The sequence below is a fragment of the Vigna unguiculata genome, chromosome 8 (genome assembly GCF_037176805.1).
Source record: "Vigna unguiculata cultivar grain cowpea cultivar isolate G323 ecotype 2 chromosome 8, ASM3717680v1, whole genome shotgun sequence".
NCBI lineage: Eukaryota > Viridiplantae > Streptophyta > Magnoliopsida > Fabales > Fabaceae > Vigna > Vigna unguiculata.
The window spans coordinates 32,694,109-32,714,720 of NC_140799.1; the positions used below are offsets into that span (position 1 = coordinate 32,694,109).

The 20,612-nt window shown below is 32.0% G+C and overlaps 3 protein-coding genes and 1 long non-coding RNA gene across 4 annotated transcripts; 2 read left to right on the forward strand and 2 right to left on the reverse strand.

The window, feature by feature from the left end:
* Positions 1-218: 218 nt before the first annotated feature.
* On the reverse strand, positions 219-3,235 carry LOC114194017 (protein NRT1/ PTR FAMILY 8.1-like). Its single transcript, XM_085665998.1, has 4 exons — positions 3,099-3,235; positions 2,807-3,024; positions 2,116-2,672; positions 219-1,284 (listed from the first exon to the last, which is right to left on the reverse strand). Exons 1-4 carry the CDS (start codon positions 3,202-3,204, stop codon positions 447-449), a joined length of 1,719 nt encoding a protein of 572 aa, XP_085522124.1. The 5' UTR covers positions 3,205-3,235; the 3' UTR covers positions 219-446.
* On the forward strand, positions 2,308-3,256 carry LOC146884417 (uncharacterized). The gene is made up of 2 exons (XR_014984272.1): positions 2,308-2,555; positions 2,623-3,256. It is a non-coding gene; the product is annotated as an uncharacterized LOC146884417 (long non-coding RNA).
* Positions 3,257-12,259: 9,003 nt separating this feature from the next.
* On the forward strand, positions 12,260-15,115 carry LOC114193539 (laccase-4-like). Its single transcript, XM_028083376.1, has 6 exons — positions 12,260-12,463; positions 12,757-12,908; positions 12,999-13,243; positions 13,419-13,547; positions 13,633-14,556; positions 14,673-15,115. Exons 1-6 carry the CDS (start codon positions 12,368-12,370, stop codon positions 14,801-14,803), a joined length of 1,677 nt encoding a protein of 558 aa, XP_027939177.1. The 5' UTR covers positions 12,260-12,367; the 3' UTR covers positions 14,804-15,115.
* Positions 15,116-19,413: 4,298 nt separating this feature from the next.
* On the reverse strand, positions 19,414-20,259 carry LOC146884418 (uncharacterized). Its single transcript, XM_085665290.1, has 2 exons — positions 19,788-20,259; positions 19,414-19,680 (listed from the first exon to the last, which is right to left on the reverse strand). Exons 1-2 carry the CDS (start codon positions 20,248-20,250, stop codon positions 19,646-19,648), a joined length of 498 nt encoding a protein of 165 aa, XP_085521416.1. The 5' UTR covers positions 20,251-20,259; the 3' UTR covers positions 19,414-19,645.
* Between the last annotated feature and the right edge of the window lie 353 nt (positions 20,260-20,612).

Below are 20,612 nucleotides of genomic sequence, written 5' to 3' on the forward strand. Positions count from 1 at the left end.
ATAGTTATACAATTTAAAACATAAATAGTTATATACTAAAATATACCTTCACAGTTGTACTATATTAACTTTCAGAATACATTATAGTTTTTTTTTTCTAAGATCAGTAATTACTGATTATAGTTGTGAAGGTAATGATTGATTCTGATTTCTGCATATCATGAGCTGCATGATAAGGCTTATTGAGTATCAAATGAAAGCATGCTGAAGAGAAAGATCTGACACATATTCTGAATGAAAGCACTAATAATAACAAGGATTTTTTACATTATTATGACAACTGTTAATGATGTCATACAAGGTGAAAACAAAGCACAAAACTTTCTAATGTGCTCTTGCTGAACATGCCCCACCTTGTTGCATGCACCAGAACATAGCACTTAATTTACAAGACACTAATATAGAAACGGCATAATTTGAACATCTTGTACAAGTTAACCCAGTTTTCAACGAAGAGTTCCAACAGGTTTTTTATATGTATACAAATTTGACACCAGAAGGAAGACAGCAAAATTCAGAACACTTAACACTGTGAGTAGCAAGAAGAAATAATCAAGGTGACCGTAGTTTGGTTTGTCAGGTAACCATCCAGGACCACCATTCATGGTTGTAACCTTTGTGACAATTGTTATAAGCAAAGAGCTCAAGTACTGTCCAAATGCAACAGTGAGGAGTTGCAGAGCAGAACATGTGCTTCTCATGGCATCAGGGGCTTGTTCATAGAAGAATTCTAACTGGCCAATGAAGGTGAACACTTCAGCACAACCTATGATGAAATATGGTGGAATTTGCCAAAATATTGACATGGGAACCTCGTCCAGTTTATAGTAGTTGTGCCTTCTCACCATTTTAAGTCTCACATTCTCCAAAATCACTGCATATACCATAGAAAATATGGATATGAAAAGGCCTGTGCCCATTCTCTGCAGCTGAGTTAGGCCATTTCTGTGGCCAGTGAACTTTCTTGCTATTGGCACAATGATCCTGTCATACACTGGGACCCAAAAAATGACACTGATGGTATCAAAGACAGAAAGAGTAGCTGGTGCGATTTGTATCTTTTTGTTGTTGCCCACATGGTTATCCATGGCGCCCCCTTGCAGTATGAAGTAGCTGCCCATTTGACTATAAACAGTAGAAAATATGATGCCAGTGGCCCATACAGGAAGCAATCTTACAATAGCTTTCAGCTCTTCCACTTGAGTCACACTGCAAAGTCTCCATGGATTCACTGGGTCCTTCACACTATCTGAATTTCCTACCACTGCTGCTTTGTCAAAGAATCTGCAACACACAAGTGGTAAATGTGAATAAAACACCAGATAAAGCAATAGGTCAATGCCTTTTTTTTTTATCTATCTTTTTGTGACTTAAAACTGAGTTGTTGTGTATAGGTTGAAAGAGAAACTAGACAAACGTTTTATGATTTCCAAGAATTGTAGCCCCACCAAAAATTTTAGAAGTCTATTGATTTATGAAATTGTCCTTATTTGATAGGATGACATGTGAAATGACACAAGTGCTGGCCAATTGACTACCTTTCTGTGTTAGAAATCAAGAGCAACCTCAGAATTACTTCTAGTCTTGAATAGGAGAAAATTTGACAGCAAACTGATACATTCTTCTGTTAAGAAGTGGACTTTAAGACTAACTTAATCTTACAAAACTGATTTGTAAGGTGAGATTTGCACCCACTTACCGTAAATTGATCTTAGTCGATGTGAGATTTTCAACACACCCCTTTACGCCGAGATATATACATCTTGTGCGTGGGACTAGACATTAATAGGTGTTCTGATAGTGGGTGGAATAATAAACCTAACAGATGACAAATTTCGCTAGGATAAATTCTAACCCATAACTCTGATACCATATTAAGAAGTGAATTTTAAGTCTAACTAAACCTTATAAAAAACCGGCTTGTATGGTGGGGTTTGTACCTACTTATATACTGTAAATTGACTTTAGTCGACGTGGGACTTCCAACATTCTCAACTTTTATTGGATAAAAATGTCGTGGATATAATATAACTTGGACTCAATCTCTATCAATGGCAATCACATGAGATAATAAAGGGTGTGAAAGGGTATTTTTCATTAGTGGCTATGGTTTACCTTAATCCATTTGAGTGCTCAAGCTTGCGGCTTCCTTGAATAACTGATTCTGAGTCTTCCTGTATCTCATATAACTCAGACTTATCATCAGGTACTCTAACATGATACTTTCTTATGGATGCAACTATAACCTGACACAAGCGAGTGAGGGGGCTACCTCCTGGCTTCTGATTCCTATACAACTTTGTACCTGAAAAGAAACTCACCACAGCAATTCCCATGGCCACTGCTGGAATGCCAAATCCCCATCCCCAACTTACATTAGTCTGAACCCACACCAACAGAGAAGCAGCAACAAGGGCACCAACATTTATTGACAGATAGAACCAGTTGAAGAAAGAACTCTTGTGCTCCTTCTCAGCTTCATCTGCATCATCAAATTGGTCCGCACCAAATGATGAAACACAAGGCTTTATCCCACCCGTCCCAAGAGCTATAAGGTAAAGAGCCACAAAACAAATTGCACTCTGTCCCTCAGTAGCATGACAATTGCCTTCTGCATCGCAGGTTGGTTTCATCCCAGGAACTGATGCAGACAATGTCAAGAGTGTCATTCCCTGTGCAAGAAAAAAAAAATTAAAAGATTTGGTTATTACTTCTCACATTTTACGGATTCTCTGATTATCTTTTCTCTTGACTCTACCATGATAGTTAACAGTAACCATGTAAAGATTGAAGAGACTATACTCACAATGACATAAACTACTGAAAAATAGAGAATGGTCAGATATCTTCCAAGATAGGCATCAGCCACAAAGGCTCCAATCATTGGAGTGATGAAGCATGTTCCACCCCAATTTGCAACGTTCTTGGAAGCAGTAGCACTATGCTGATTTAGTTGAGTCTTGAAATAGGACACAAGATTTGTACTCATCCCATAGTATGCCAATCTCTCACTGCATTCATTTCCTGTATATTGGTCTAATTAATTTCTTAACTCACAAAACATAAATTGTTGGAGAATAGAGATGCACAGTGGTTACCTAAAATGAAAGGGCATGCTCTCCAGGTTCCAGTTTCCTTTCTGTTAGCAGGATTTCCAAGGTAATCTACTGTTCCATCTTTTGTGTAAACATCTTCCTCAGCCATTGTAATTCAGTGGAGGGATAATGGATTCACTTGCAACCAATCAAGCTAGAAATTGATGTCACGTCAGATATCAGACATCAACCAGAAATAAGACAGATTTACACTATGTAAACATTACATTACAAACGTATTTTGTAAGATTGAGTCAGTTCACTTCTTAATACAATAATCCACTTCTTAAGATGTCAAAAACCAAAAACCATTATTCCTCTTGGTGTATAGCCACATGGTTAGAAAGTAGAACCCTTACCTTACATGAAATAGTATAGTTTATGGTTGTTCACCACAGCTTGAGATGAAGTTGTCACCTAAGAAGCAAAACACTTTGTATGGCAAGTGTTTGATGAAGAGTCTGAGTGAGAGAAAAAGTTACATATAGTGTTTTGTAGTGTGAGACTAGGATGACGTTTTGTTCAAGGCATTGAATCTGCTGAATCTTATACAAACCTATGCAAACAAGGGGTGAAATCCAATCATCACGGAACTGCTTCTGCTTGTCATGTATATGGTTATTATGAACCAAAGTTTGCCCTGAAAACTAAACTGCAAAATAATGCAGTAAAATAGTATTTGATCATTTGTAAATTGTAATGTGTTTATTTGCGTGACGTTGGGTTTATCATTGCTGGAATAGGACATGTATAATACAACAAGGACAATCAGAAATGAACATTTTCTTGTTTTCTGACCCATGTAAAATATTCTAATGACAACTAGTAATGGATGTTTGTTTGGAAATTAATGTCTCCAATGCAAGGTTATATAGTTCAGATTAATTTGAACACACATTTCAAATTCAATTATATTTGATGGTTTAAAATTAGTGTTATTCTTACCTAACTTTAAACCAATATATTTATTTTTATGGGTAAGATTTACTTACTATTTCAAAGAAACTAAGGATTAATGTGTTCCTGGTTTAAGAATCCCTTTCATTGATGAAGAAATTTAAGATTAGTGAATACTGAATAATTTATTTATTTTAAGTAACAAAAGGATAAATAAAAATAACATTAAATTCTCTTACTTCTTTTTCTAAGATTCTTAATAAATTTTTATCTTTTTCTTATTTGCATTATTTAAAAGGTTGTACATTAATATGATTTTAACAATCGAAATCTTGATTAGAATAAGTTTCTTCCCCTTAAATAAGTAGTGGAAATTCAATAAAAAAGGATATCTTAATTTTTCACTAATTTTAATAATGTAAATTAAAATATGATATATTGAGAAACTAAAAAAATTCTTACCAAAACTTTATAAAATAAGTGCAAGGAATTATCGTGACTGTACTTAATTGGTGTTGATGTATTAATAAAAGTTAATTCACAAATCAAATGTTAGTTTATGGTTACACATATTGTTTACCTATGATAAAATTGTGAACTTATTAATTTTATGCATTAAATCTATAGTGTGATTTGATTTAAATATTAGGTTACCTTTTGCTCGTGTTGGTTTATTTAATTATGTCGCAAAACAAATTATTTTGCAGGTCTAAATGACCATTTAAGACCAACTTAGGGGTGCCTATTGATATGTTAAAAAATGCAGTTGTATATTATATGATTAATATTTGTACAGTATCATGTATATACAAATATTAATTAATAATATTGTTATAAAACTCTGGTATTATCTTAGACAAACTAACAAAGGTCATTTTGGGTTATATTGATTACATTGTATTTAAAATATATTTATATTTATTAAAACATAATAATAAATCAAAATTATAAACTTTACCATAAAAATTATATAATTTATTTTGTTATTGAAAAAAAGTAAAATTTTGAATATGATCATAATTACAGAAAAATTGAAACATATTTGATCCTTTTTCATTATAAAAAAAATACTTATCAACTAGGGTCTCTTGTGTATGAAAGGGGTTAGGGTTGTTGTAAACGAGAATAGAATATCTGGCATCAACTTCCTCCTTTTATTTAGAACATCACCTTAATGTCGCTTTAATACATTCTTTTATAAGAAAATAAAACAATATACATAGATTCTTTAATTTAAAAAAGGTATCTAATTTCTAGTATCGATAACACCAATAGACACGTAACTTAACATAACTTTTAAAATTATTATTACTATTATTATTACAAAAGTAAATTTAAATTATTTTTATAATTTTATTATAAGTAATGTTTATATATTTTTTTAGATAATTTTTATCATGATAATTAATTTAATTTAAAAAATAATTAAACTTTAGAAAAAAACGATGAAATTGAAAAAATTTAAATTAAAAAATGGTTACTTAAATAATAAAATTTATAAAATAATTATTTACTCAAAACATACTTATGTAGAGAATTTTATTTATATAATAGCATAAATACAAATAAACATAAATAATTTATATAATTTATTGAAGATTGTGGTTATTTATATTGTAGGTAATTTTTTTTATTATAGATAATAATTTTAATTTTAAAAAATAATTAAATAAATAAGCGACAAATTTTAAAATAATAGGTAAAATTGATAAAATAATTATTTTAATTTAAAATAACAATGATTTGAAAAATAAAATTAGAAAACCATGTGTAAGTCAAAAGGAAAATTATACTATATAATGGTATAAATTATTATTATTATTAAGCTTTCTTTTATTTCTTCTTTTTATGTTTTTTCTCCTAATCTTTGTTTTTTTTTTCAAAATTTGACGACAACTCATAGTCGAGGAGTAAGAGAGGTTTTTGTCTTATAAGATATTAAGATAGAGTAAGTTTCTCTTTACTTTATCCATACATTTTTTTCTTCTATTATTCTTGTTATGATTTTATTGTCAATCGTGGTAGAATCAATTAAGAAAAATTGATCCTACCAACTCTTTTTACCATATAATGAAAAATAACCGTCTAAACTTCATTAGTAATCAACAATGTATAATTGTCTGTAAATTTAAATATTTGGTAATTATCAACTATTTTTCTTATTTTTTGGTAAAATTTATTGATGAATATTTTACCGACAAATTTTTGATAAGAAGTAAGCCATTAGTAATTTTGTTTTATCAAATAAATCTTATTATCATTATTATTGTTACTAGTGAAAACATATATGTTATATACATGTGTGTTATTTTTTTATGATAATAAAAATAATAAAATTATTATTATTATTATAAAATTAAACATAAATAGTTTTTATAATTTGTTGTAAGTATTTTTTTTATTTGTTTTATAGGTAATTTTTAATTAAAAAAAATGTTAAGTTTAAAAAAAATATCAAATAAAAAAATGGTTAAATTTAAACAAACAGACTAAAAAAAATATTAATAGAATAATTATCTTAATTTAAGAAAAACTTTAAAGGTTAAAATTGAAAAACAAATCATGACACAAAAAAGAGAAATCTCTCTTATGTATAAGTGTAGATTATGATTATTATTGGAAAAATATGTGCATGCGTGTCTACTTTTTCTATTATGATAATAAAATGATTTTTTTATCATTATGATTAAAATAAATTTTTTTCATTAAATTTTTGTAAAATAATGTTCTTAAAGAGTAACTATAAAATAAATAATTTTATTATTGATATTTTGTTGCTGTTGTAGTAAATAGTTGAATGAATCTAAAAAACACATACAAAATGTAAAAGGTAAAATAATAAAATAAATTATATTCATAAAGGTATAATTAGTACGTGTATAGAGTCCATATAAAAAAAATTCTTTATTAATATTTATAGATTATATTTAATTTGTTTTATTGTATAACTAGATATTTTATTTGTTATTTAAGTTTAAAAAAGTATATATAGGAATCTATAAACTAGTGTATGAGTACATAAATGTTTAATAGAAATAACTCTCAATTATTTTATTAATTAAAGATTGAAATTATAAAAAAAAATCTATTGACCAAGTTCAATTTTATTAAAATAATTATCTCTTTAGAATCTGTTTTTAAATATCCTTCTTTATCTTCTCTAGAAATCTTTACTCCATCTTTATCCTTTTGAAGATATGATTGTAGGATTCATCCTTAAGAAGAGTTCTTCACAAGTTCCTGATCAATTTTTCTTTTAGAGTAAGTTTATTTCCACTTTTTTTCCTTTGTTGAGCAACTTGTTTCTTTGTGTATGTGGGTTTCTTTTAGTGCATGCAACATTTAGATGCTTGATGTTAGTCTCAATCTATTTGTGATCATAGTGTTATACTTTGATTGTTGATTGAACTTTTCTTTGAGTAGACAAAGCAATTATAAATGTAGGAATTGTGTATAATGTGTGGGTTATAGTAGAAATCGTTCTCAAGGTAAGGGAAACATATGATTTTTATATTTTGGTGCATTCTAATATGTAGGTGTTTGAAATGTAGCCGAAGAAAGTAGATGATTTGATGAAATCGTATGAACTGTGATTTTTATGTATTGGACATTATTGTAGTTGAATTGGTAGAAAGTATTCACATTGTTGATATATGTTATTTTGTGATTGGATTGGTATGTTGGTATTATAAACTTGTGGTATGAGAGTGATCAAATTGGTTTACTAATGCTATCAAAGATGCTTGAAAATCAAAGATTGTTTCTTGAAGTAAATTAGAAAAAGGTAAAGCACTTAGATAAGTCATTGGACCATTTCAATCACAAATGGAAGGAAATGTGCTAACTTTAATAGCATTGGATGTCGCTGAGAATTGCTAGTTGCCAATCTAGTAAAGAGCTTTAGAGCTTTGGCACTAGGCGCCACTCTTGTTCTGTTAGGCACACTCCAAGTCAAGGGCATAAAGGGTGTCTGGCACTAGGTGCTGCCTGTGGCCATTGGACGATCACTTAACAGTGAGCTCTAGTAGGTCGTGGAGGTAACTGCTACAGGTAACGCAGGTCAGTCCTTTCATAGAAAGCTCTAGGGGTCTCAACAATGGGCGTTGATGGAATGACGTTGAGCGTTAAAGAGTGCCACTAGGCAGAAAATTCAATGTTGGGTGCTATGGCACTTTGTTCATAAAGAATGCTTTATGAACTTTAAGTATTTCTTGTGTATTATGTTATTGAAGTAATTCTAGCATCCATAATCTATCATGGATATATATATATATATATATATATATATATATATATATATATATATATATATATATATATATATATATATGGGTGGCAAAATGGTCAGCTCGACCCGTTTTGACCTAGTCCGTCCAAAGTAGGATGAGTCGGACTAGCCCTCCACAAAAAAGTGGGACAAAAATTGCAACTTATCCACTTTTTTTTTAAGTTTATTTATTTGTTTTGTTTTATTTCATTTTTGTAATTTTTATTTTTAAAATTTATTTGTGTATATACTTATAAATAAACATTTAAAACATATTTAATGATATAAATATTTTCTAAGCTTTTAATTGTTAATTGGATAAATTAAAATAATTATTATGAGTCGGATTGTTTCGAAGGTCGACTTGAATAAAAAATAAAAACGAGTTATATCGAATTGAAGGTCGAGCTTTATTAAATTAGACTCAGAAGTAAGGATGTCAAAACGGGTCTACACGACTCATTTAAATTGCTTTATACAAACAAGAAAATTAAAATTTAAAATATTTCAATTACTTTACCCAAACTAATTATTTAAGAAATAAAGAGACTTCAATTGCATAAAATTAATTATTAGGTATTTCGATTTCTTAAAGTTGTTGAAATCTATATTCCAAATCCAAACACAAGATAAAGGCAAGGGTTGATATGTATCTACATATGTAGTGTGAAAATGTTCCCTCTTCACATAACCGAACAATACAATCTTTATATTTTGAAAAATTCCTCTTAACTTTTATGAAAAACCGTATATTTTTTGATATATCCATATGCAAGCCTAATGTTTAAGAATACTTTATACTATTATGAAATGGCTTGATTAATAAGACATAACCTGATTAATTTGGTTGTTATACCAGATACTAATAAAGTAAAATTGGAAAAAAAATATGTATATTATATATTATTATATTTTTGAAATAAATTATTGTATATTTGAAATGCATTGTTAAAACGTCATTTTTGTAGGATTAGAGTTTAAGGTATCAAACCTGCTAATTACACCACCACATCACAGTGATCCAAAGACTATTGGTAAACACCATTATGATTGAGAAGGATATAAAAGAATTTATCCACATAATTGTTTTAGGTGAGTACATAAAACATTATGTCATACATTACAATACAGTTATTTTATTTTTCAAAAGAAAAATAAAATAAATCGTTACGTGTATAAACCTAACCAACTATAAATTTCTGTTTACAACGTACGTCAACAATTGTACCACATAGTACATACATCTTATTTGTAAATAGTTTCATACACCATCACATTCACTCATTTTAATTTAATTAACACAATATATTACCACGTTTGTAAATACAAAGAAAATAGTTAACAGAAGCGAATTTATGATGTTTCTGAAGGGATGCAAGGGTAACCAAAATAATGTTTTTTTTTTCCAGTAGTTGTTTGTTTTTAAAATGGTGAAACTATAACCGCTAAAAATTCTCAAATTAAATGAGTTTTATTTTTAAAATTTGTCAAAAACATTTATAAGAAAAGATTCTTTTTTATTATTTTTTTAAGAATCTTAATTGTTAAGTAATTTTTTCGTAAGTAATTATTTTTTATAAAATTATAAAATTAACAAGTATTTTTTATTAAATTGGTTGTAAAAAATATTTTATACAAAATATTTTAAAAAAAATTGGTAGCAATTTCCTGTATTTTTTTATAACAAAATTTATAAGTATTTATTAAAAAAAAATTCGAAATAAAATTAATAGAAAATATGAATATTTTTAAGAATGTATGTTAAAATAGTATTACTTAAATTCACTAATATTTGTTAGGCTTAAAATGCTTAGATATTACTTCATCTGTTTGAATTTGGTGTGGGAAGAAAAAACAGGTAGAAAGGCGGCAGGAGTTAGAAAAATGTGCATAAATTGAATTAATTATTAAATTGATGAATGTGATGATAAGAGTTGTTTAATGAGATGAACTGCTACCAACTCCTCCAATATCTGGTTTTGAAGAAAAACAAACTTGTAATTTTGATCTGAAAAAAAATATTAATCTGCCACTGTCAGCAATTCCTGAAAACCATTTTTCACCAATATTCTTTTTGTTGGGCTACCATTATAATACTTATGTCACCCTCACCCACCACCACCCCTTAAAGGTTAAAATGCTAAATCCAAAGAAAAATCTTAGTTCATCCACAATATTAGTATAATTAATAACATTTCTTTAATTCTTTGCTTTTGGTAATATAAAAAAGCTACATGGTTATCGAATCACAAAGTGCCATGTTATTTTATTCATTTTTATGATAATTATCTTAAAAATTATGTCATGAGATTATGGTAAAAACTATTGTAATCTATCAATACTAATCATTACTTGAACTTTTGATGAATATCAAACCATGAATATTAAAGAAAAAGTATACTATTAGAGCTTCTATGTTATGATTCGAAATTAGACTAATTTGCATCATATATTAGTAAAAGTAATCTTTTATATTATAATCCAATTTTATGAGAATGAATTAGGTTAAATTTACTTTCATCTTAATAAAAAATTATTGAATCTATCGCATTATCCGTAATGTTATTGAATTATTATCATACTAGTTATAAATGTTTATGTCTAGTCTCATATGTGAGATATTAATGTCTTAGCGAGAGAGTGTTAGATATATCTCTCACATCATGATATCTAAGTAAAATGTTAAATTCATTTTATAAATTCATTTTTGTTTATTGAGTTAAATAAAAAAGTTTATTTATTAAAATAGTATCCTCAAACTTGATGTATTCATTTAACATCTTTGATGTTCGTCTAAAATATTTCAACGCAAAGTGAAAGGAATTAAAGCTTGATTCAAATAAAAGTGGTTTGGCAAGTGTGCCTAATGCGAATTGATTTTGAGTTGGCAAAAAAATTTCAAACAGGTAGACTTCTAAGTTATTAAAAACAACTATTTGTTTATGAGTCACAGTTTCAATTTTTTACGATAATTATTTTCTTACCATGATGTCAAGTTCCTCACCAATCTATGGAGTCTGGAGAATCTGTTAGAAACTTCATTTTTAATAGATTTTTAACATTAATATAATATTTTTATTAAAATTAAATCGTATTCAAATAGCAGTATAACTCACCAGAAAGTGGATGTTGGTCTTTTCTTCAAGAATTTCTATTTTTAATTTTCCCTCACTTTACTCTTAACATTCTCTCTTTTTTTAAGAGAAAAAAACAATGCTTAAATTAATTATCACTATACAAATATTTTTCGCCGTCTATATTCTCTACACATTATTCTATTAGAACTTTGGATCAAGAATTTCGCCCTTAAAAGATAACATTTCAGTAAATTTTTTTAAACAAAGTTTTAATTATAATGAATTATGACAGTAATTAATTATATTAACATAATTTAATTAATTTTACGCTTACCCTAAACCCATTGCAAATTCATGTTTTCCATTTGGGACAGAGGGAAATAAATTAATAGTAATTAGCATTCCGTACATGAATGACTTTGTTTTCAAGAAGTGGAACTAATCTGTCACAAATTTAGTTTGTAACAACCAAACCAAAAACTCCAATAACCGATACTAAATAAAAGTAACAGTTTTTTTCATTGTTAAAGATTTGATAATTTGTTGTGGTGTATCTGTCATCTCCTTGACTTCATAAGATGAAACCGTGTATCCATTCCACCAATTGCCATGTTAGCTGAGAATCGTTGTACTTCACCCAATATGGTTAGACCAAACCCAGTATCTGATGTGACCACCTAGTCCATCACAAACAAAAATAAACATTATAAAAAACCATCACCCAGAAAACTCAACTTTCTTAGCTTCAAAAGTTGTCTTAGTTGATGGATAACTTGCTACTTTATGTGATATACAAGAAAAATAATACAACTTTTTGGCCATCTTCTTTTTTTCTTCTGCGGCATAATATTTTATTAATTCTGCTTATTCTGTCTTAAGTATTTCTTCAACCAACTGATTATAAGGACATGACAACAGAGAATACCTCTTTATAAGCATGCCCCTCTCTTAATTTCTTTGCACACTGCATTCCACAAAGGAAAAACTACCATCTCTGGTTTGTGTGGAGGCAGAGAAAGTTCAAGGTGTTCATGGCCATCATCATGTGGATCAGACTCATTCTTCTATTATCGGCTTGCATGCTTCCTCTTTCAGTGGAAGCCATGGTTCGCCACTACAAGTTCAACGTAGGTGCATTGCATTTCACTCTCATTTTAGTTATCATCATATAAGTTGCTTTCTCCATCAGTTTAAGTTCCATTTAAGGTTTTTTTTACATATTTGGATATATTTGTTCACATGCATGCTTATGTGTATATATGTATAGGCATGCATATCTTTATGAAAGAGCAAAGTGGTAGAGGCATATATATTGTTGAGCAATGCAAGGCACTGAAGTTTGGTGGATGTCTGAGACATGCAGTTACACTTTATTATGCTTCTTGTTGATCAAACCTTAACTGGTTTATGTTGTGGACAGGTGGTGGTGAAGAATGTGACAAGATTGTGTTCAACAAAGCCAATAGTAACAGTAAACGGAAAGTTCCCAGGCCCCACCATCTATGCCAGGGAAGATGACACTGTTTTGGTGAAGGTGGTTAACCATGTCAAATACAACGTTAGCATCCACTGGTGGGTGTGCTACAATTTCTATATACTCTAAAGTCAAACTTTGACTCTTGTTTTTTTTAACTAATTTGATGGTGAACTAAAATTGAACAGGCATGGGGTGAGACAATTGAGGACGGGCTGGGCCGATGGGCCTGCATACATAACCCAATGCCCAATTCAACCCGGCCACGAGTTTGTGTACAATTTCACCCTCACTGGGCAGAGAGGGACACTTTGGTGGCATGCACATATCCTCTGGCTTAGGTCAACTTTGCATGGTGCATTGGTCATTTTGCCTAAGCTTGGAGTTCCTTACCCTTTTCCCAAACCCAATGCAGAGAAAGTTATCCTATTGAGTCAGTTTCCCTGCATTTTCCTTTTCATACTGTTTCATTGAATTAGAGAAAACAAAACAGAAAGTTTCCATAAGAATTCATATCAGAAACCCTAGTAAAAACACATTAGTAACACACATTTTAATAGATGCTTGTATCTTACATTGACATGTTTCAAAAATTGAATTTTGTTCAGGTGAATGGTGGAAATCAGATACAGAGGCCATAATAAAGGAAGCATTGAAATCTGGGTTGGCCCCGAATGTCTCTGATGCACACACCATTAATGGTCACCCAGGTTCTGTTCAACAGTGTGCCTCTCAAGGTGAAACTTACATAACATGGAAATAATTTCATTAATGGTTACAAAAATGTCAAAGACTGAATACATAGTAACTTTCACCATGCAGGAGGGTACAAACTTCAAGTTCATGCTGGAAACACCTACTTGCTAAGAATAATCAACGCTGCACTGAATGAAGAGTTGTTCTTTAAGATTGCAGGTCATGAACTCACTGTTGTTGAGGTTGATGCTGTCTACACAAAACCTTTGAAAACCGACACCATAGTTATAGCACCTGGTCAAACCACAAACGTGCTTCTGAAAGCCAACCGTGCCACAGGCAAATACTTAGTAGCAGCCACTCCCTTCATGGACTCTCCTATTGCAGTGGACAATGTCACTGCCACTGCAACATTGCACTATGCAGGTTCACTCAGTTCCACCATCACAACCCTCACTTCACTACCTCCCAAAAACGCCACCCCAGTTGCCACCACCTTCACTGACTCACTCAGAAGCCTCAACTCCAAAAACTACCCTGCTAGAGTCCCTACAAAGGTTGACCATTCCTTGTTCTTCACCGTGAGCCTTGGAGTCAACCCTTGTCCCACTTGTGTCAACGGTAGCAGGGTGGTTGCAGCCATCAACAATGTCACCTTTGTGATGCCAAAAGTCTCTCTTCTCCAAGCACATTTCTTCAACATAAGTGGGGTTTTCACTGATGATTTTCCCAGAAAGCCTTCGGTGGTTTATGACTTCACAGGGACACAACAACCTGCGAATTTGAGGACCAACAGAGGGACTAGGTTGTATAGACTTGCCTACAACTCCACTGTTCAGTTAGTGTTGCAAGATACTGGAATGATCACACCTGAGAACCACCCTATTCATCTCCATGGATTCAACTTCTTTGTGGTTGGTAGAGGACAAGGGAACTTCAACCCCAAAAGGGACACCAAAAAGTTTAACCTTGTTGATCCTGTGGAGAGAAACACAGTTGGTGTTCCATCTGGGGGGTGGACTGCTATTAGATTCAGAGCTGATAATCCAGGTGAAGTGATCGATATAACTGTTTGATAAAATTATGAGGCTATGTTCATAGAAAGATCAAAGATTTTGCATTGTTAGTCACATTTTTTTCTTACATATTTTTCTTGGTTTGGTTAGGTGTTTGGTTTATGCACTGCCATTTGGAAATTCACACAACATGGGGACTAAAGATGGCATTTGTGGTTGACAATGGTGAAGGACCAAATGAGTCACTGCTACCACCTCCAAGTGATCTTCCCAAATGTTGAGAAGAGGACTAATGTAAAATCTTTGCTTAAAGAGGAAGAGAGGGAAACATGGAAAGAAAATATACTTTCCAAATGGATTCAACCATCAAAGCTAATAACAAGATTTTCTTGAAGAAAATGAAAAGAACAAGTTGAAAATAGGAAAATAAGACCAGTTAACATGTCTTCGGTTTCTGAGTTTTTTCCCTGTAATTTTTTCATTTTTTTTTTTTGCATTATTTGTATTTCTCATCTCTCTTCTTCTTGAAAAATAACTTACGCTTTCTATAATTATGTATACAGCATGAATCTAAATTTAAAGGATTTCCTAAATGCTTGTCTGATATACTTGCATCAACAGTTCTGTTAAGTTGTTTATTGTTTCTGCAAAGCTTCAATTCTTGTTATGCAATGTAGTTGAAGAGCATTGAATTTTATTTTTTTTTATCACAGTTAAGATCAAAGTTATGTTTCCAAGGAAAAATCTTCAAATAAATACTTCTTTTCATGTTGAAATGGTTTAAGATAAACTTGAATTAATTGTTTATTTTGTAGTGGTATACTCTTCGTCCTGTGTAGTGATTTTTCCTCACCCCTTTTCTTGAACTTTAGTTTTTTGTGTTTCACTAGTGGGAAAATTATGTTAAGAATCTATTTTATTTTAGATAGTGATCTTTTTCTTAAAAATAAGAACTAAGGTACTCTTGTGATTTAAGAAAAATGTACAAGAAATGAAAAAGACGTTAAATAACCTTAATTTCAAGGAATTGTTTTAATAAATCTCCATGTAAAACAATAATTTTATTTATAATACCTCTTCCTTAGTTTCTTTTAAATGTTTTTTTTACTTGAGTGGATGTGCCAAACATATTCATGGTATAGATCCATGATTGCATGATAAAGAAGATTACAGAGCCATGAAAACAAAGCGAAGACTCAAAGTTCCCATATGGGAGAGGTAATAACTGTAAAACTTAATTAAGGATCTTTAAGATTTATAATTCTCACACGATAAATCATAATAGAGCACTAACCTTGATCCATGAGAGATCCTGTAAATATGCGTTCTTCAATTTATAATCTTGTGTGCTCTTCAACCACCGTTTCCCAATCTATCTCTTTGTCTTTCTTTCTCTTCTCACACGTTCTTGATGGGTTACAGTGAAAAGAACCTTATGGCCAGAGACAGAACCCCAATTCCTTTTATAAACCAACGTCCATCAAGTTGGTTTTTATTTTATCTTTATCTTTATTTTATTATCACTTCCCATAATAATAACCAATAAGTCTTTATATTTTATTAAATCACAATTGGGCCCATCATAATATTTCAAATGAGTCACTAATAGAATTAATTCGTCAATTAATTCTAACATTCTCCCACTTGACTCATATGATTTCATAACAATATGTGATTTAATACATAAACATAATGCGCAATAAAAGACCTTGCATAAATTGGTTTCATCATTATTCATAATTAAAGATACAGAAATAATAAGAGTCATGGCGGTCACACATCATTTGATCGACATGATCCCTTCCATGTACTACTATATCATCCCTTTCTCCTTAATATGACCTTAAAAACGAGAAGTCCATAATGGGTTCAAACATAATGTCATTTTACAAAACAATAACATAACATAATTTGTTTTCTTCATCATAATTTGCATGCATAAACATAAAGAAGAAAACACAGATTTCAGAAATTTATACATTAGGGAGCTCAAAGTGTCACATAAACATTAAAAAACATTAACATTCAACATTTAACATTCACTAGTAGACATAATGCCCATATTCTTTACATGACCAGCATACAATTTGGGCGGTAACCCTTTTGTTAAAGGGTCAGCAATCATAAGATCTGTGCTAATATGTTCTATTGACACTTTACGTTTCTGAACTTCTTCTTTAACGGCAAAGTATTTCAACTCCATATGTTTAGCACCTTTAGAATACTTGTCGTTTTTAGAAAAGAAGACTGCTGCGGAATTATCACAATAAATTTTCAGCGGCTTGGAAATACTGTCGACTACTCCAAGTCCTGAAATAAAGTTCCGCAACCAATTAGCCTGAACTGTGGCCTCAAAGCATGCCACAAATTCAGCTTCCATGGTGGATGCAGCAATGACAGACTGCTTCGCACTTTTCCATGAAATCGCTCCTCCGGCTAAAAGATACACATAACCAAATGTAGACTTTCTTGTATCCACACAGCCGACAAAGTCTGAATCTGTATAACCTATCACCTCAAGGTGATCAGATTTTCTATAAGTAAGCATGTGATTCTTTGTTCCTTGTAGGTATCTTAAAACTTTCTTTGCAGCTTTCCAATGCTCCAGACCTGGATTACTTTGGTATCTACCAAGCATACCAACTGCAAAGCTAATATCTGGCCTCGTACAGGTTTGAGCATACATCAAACTCCCAACAACAGATGCATAAGGGATATTTTCCATCTGTTTCCGTTCCAAATCATTCTTTGGACATTGCATGAGACTAAACTTGTCTCCTTTCTGTATTGGAACAGGAGATGCTGAACATTTATCCATTCTGAATCTCTCTAAAACTTTATTAATATATGCATTCTGAGACAAACCTAACAATCCTTGTGATCTGTCACGGAATATTTCTATTCCTATCACATAGTATGCCTCACCCATATCTTTCATTTCAAAGTTATTAGAGAGAAACCTCTTAGTCTCACTTAATAGACCAAGATCATTCGTCGCAAGCAAGATATCATCAACATACAGAATCAGAAATATAAACTTACTCCCACTGACCTTCAGATATATACACCGATCAATGGTGTTTTCCTTAAATCCAAAGGACACAATAGTATCATTGAAATTAAGATACCATTGCCGAGAAGCTTGTTTAAGTCCATATATCGATCTCTTAAGTTTACACACCATGTGCTCCTTTCCTTCTTCAGCGAACCCCACCGGTTGGTCCATATAGACATCCTCTTCTAAATCCCCATTCAGAAAAGCAGTTTTAACATCCATTTGATGCAACTCAAGATCATAATGAGCTACTAATGCCATGATAATTCTAAAAGAATCTTTCTTAGAAACAGGCGAAAATGTTTCCTTATAGTCAATGCCATCTTTCTGAGTAAAACCTTTGGCAACAAGACGGGCCTTGTAACGTTCAATATTGCCTTGAGAGTCACGCTTAGTCTTAAAGACCCATTTACACCCAACTCTCTTGCATCCTTCTGGCAATTCCACAAGGTCCCATACGTCATTATGTGCCATTGATTTAAGCTCATCTTTCATGGCATCTAACCACTTATCAGAATTATCACCATTAATGGCTTCTGAAAAAGAAATTGGATCATTATCAATACTTAAGTCATTTTCTGACTCTTGTAGATAAACCACATAGTCATTCGAAATAGCAGACTTTCTATCTCTGTGAGATCTTCTTAATACTATTTCTTGTGGTTGTTCTACTATCGGTTCATTGTTAACCTCGGGATCATTAATTTGTTGTTCTTCTTGATTGTTGTGAGTTTCTACAACATGTGGAACAACAACTCTTGATAAAGAAGTACTAGTTATAGGAACTTGTACTCTAACTTCCTTAATCTCCACATTTCGTGAAGCTTCACTCCCACTGGTTTCGCCATTTTCAATGAACCGAGCATTTCCAGTTTCAACGATTCTTGTACTATGGGTAGGACAGTAAAACATATACCCCTTTGATTTTTCTGGATAACCAATGAAAAATCCACTGATTGTTCTTTCATCCAGTTTCTTTTCTTGCGGATTGTATATTCTTACTTCTGCCTGACAACCCCAAACATGCAGGTGTCTCAAACTGGGTTTCCTATTCGTCCATAACTCAAAAGGAGTTTTTTGAACAGCTTTACTAGGAACCCTGTTCAACAAATACATGGCAGTCTTTAAAGCATACATCCACAATGATACGGGTAAACATGAATTACTTAACATACTCCTAACCGTATCCATTAAGGTTCGATTACGCCTTTCTGATACACCATTTTGTTGTGGTGTGCCTGGCATTGTGTATTGAGCACAAATACCACGTTTCTCAAGGAACTTAGCAAACGGACCAGGGTGTTGTCCACTTTCATCATATCTTCCATAATACTCACCACCTCTATCAGACCTTACGATTTTCACCTTTCTGTCTAATTGCCTTTCCACTTCATTTATATAAACTTCCAAGGCATTTACTGACTGAGATTTCTCATGCAGTAAATAGACATGTCCATAACGCGAAAAATCATCAATAAAGGTGATGAAGTACTTCTCTTTATTGAAAGAATTTACATCAAATGGACCACATATATCGGTGTGTATGATTTCAAGAAGCTGAGTGCTTCTCGTGGCTCCTTTCTTTGTGTGTTTAGTTTGTTTGCCTTTAATACAATCCACACACACATTCAGATCAGTAAAATCTAAATCCGGAAGGATTTCATTCTTTACTAATCTTTGCATTCTTTCTTTGGAAATATGTCCCAAACGTTTATGCCACAAGAAAGCAGATCGTTCATCCACTAAACTACGTTTAGTGCCAACATTGTGATGCAAAGTCATAAGAGTTTCAGCATATAAATTATCCAAATTCAATTTATATAAACCATAATAAAGTGTACCAGATCCAATCATAAAAGTACGCTTAAACAAACTGAAACAACCATTCCCAAACTTAAAAGAATATCCAGCAATATCAAGCTTAGACAAAGAAATTAAATTCCTAGTGATACTAGGTACATAAAAAGTATCCATAAGGTCTAAGTGATATCCAGTGTCGAGGATTAGACGATAAGTCCCGACCACTTCCACTGGAACTTTCTCTTTATTGCCCATGAAGACAAACTTCTCATTTGGGTTTATGGTTCGGGTTGTAAGAAATCCCTGCATCACATTAGAAACATGAGTCGTACATCCAGAATCAATCCACCACGTATTATGGGGAACTTCAGTTAAGTTTGACTCAAAACATACATAAGCATTATGCTCACCTTTCTTTTCGAACCAAGCCTTACGCTTTATGCAGTCCTTCTGGAAATGTCCAGACTTCCCGCAGAAATGACATTTGTCATTTTTCTTCTGGATTTTGGTTGAGGACTCGTCAATCTTTAGTGGTCCTTTACCCTTTCCATGTTTCTTAGCAACTTTCTTTCCAACAGCTCCTTGATTCTTCACATATTGAATAGAGTGGCTTCCTAAGTTCTTCAGTCGGGTCTCCTCCTGAACTAGCATACTGTGCAATTCATGCACATTCCACTTGTCTTTCATGGTGTTGTAGTTCATCTGGAACGGACCATACTCAGACGGTAATGAGTTTAGAATGAACTGCACGAGAAAACCTTCATCCACTGCCATTCCTAAAGACTTAAGTCTTGCTGCGATATTTGTCATCTCGATCACATGCTCATGCATAGTACGCGAACCGTCAAACTTCATAGTGGTCAACGTACTCATCAGTGTCCCAGCGAGATACTTATCAGCAGTTTGGGAGCGCTCTTCCACAAATTTCATAAATTCTCTTGCGTCATCAGTTTTGGGAAGAGCTGACTTTATATTACTTGCTATGCTCATTCTCATAAACATTAAGCTAAGTCTGTTTGATCTTACCCAGGCTTTATAATGGGTTTTCTCTTCATTGCTACTAGCATCCGTGATAGCAGCCGGCTTTTCAACTAGAAGAGCTAGATCAAGATCCAACACACCTAAGTGAAATTGGACTTGCTCACTCCAGTCAGGGAAATTCAACCCATTAAAGACTGGAACAGACGAAGCAAGCGCGTGTAAAGATACCGGAACAGAGACTGCAATTAACACAT

Excerpts from the sequence above, each read along its gene's own strand:
- LOC114194017 (XM_085665998.1), bottom strand. The coding sequence starts at position 3,204 with ATGGCTGAGGAAGATGTTTACACAAAAGATGGAACAGTAGATTACCTT. Across the intron at positions 2,673-2,806 it reads TTTCAGTAGTTTATGTCATT|GGAATGACACTCTTGACATT; the intron begins GTGAGTATAGTC and ends TTTCTTGCACAG. Across the intron at positions 1,285-2,115 it reads GAGCACTCAAATGGATTAAG|ATTCTTTGACAAAGCAGCAG; the intron begins GTAAACCATAGC and ends TGTGTGTTGCAG.
- LOC114193539 (XM_028083376.1), top strand. The coding sequence starts at position 12,368 with ATGGCCATCATCATGTGGATCAGACTCATTCTTCTATTATCGGCTTGC. Across the intron at positions 12,909-12,998 it reads TACAACGTTAGCATCCACTG|GCATGGGGTGAGACAATTGA; the intron begins GTGGGTGTGCTA and ends AAAATTGAACAG. Across the intron at positions 14,557-14,672 it reads ATTCAGAGCTGATAATCCAG|GTGTTTGGTTTATGCACTGC; the intron begins GTGAAGTGATCG and ends TGGTTTGGTTAG.
- LOC146884418 (XM_085665290.1), bottom strand. The coding sequence starts at position 20,250 with ATGAGTACGTTGACCACTATGAAGTTTGACGGTTCGCGTACTATGCAT. Across the intron at positions 19,681-19,787 it reads GGCTTGGTTCGAAAAGAAAG|GGATTTCTTACAACCCGAAC; the intron begins GTGAGCATAATG and ends AATGTGATGCAG.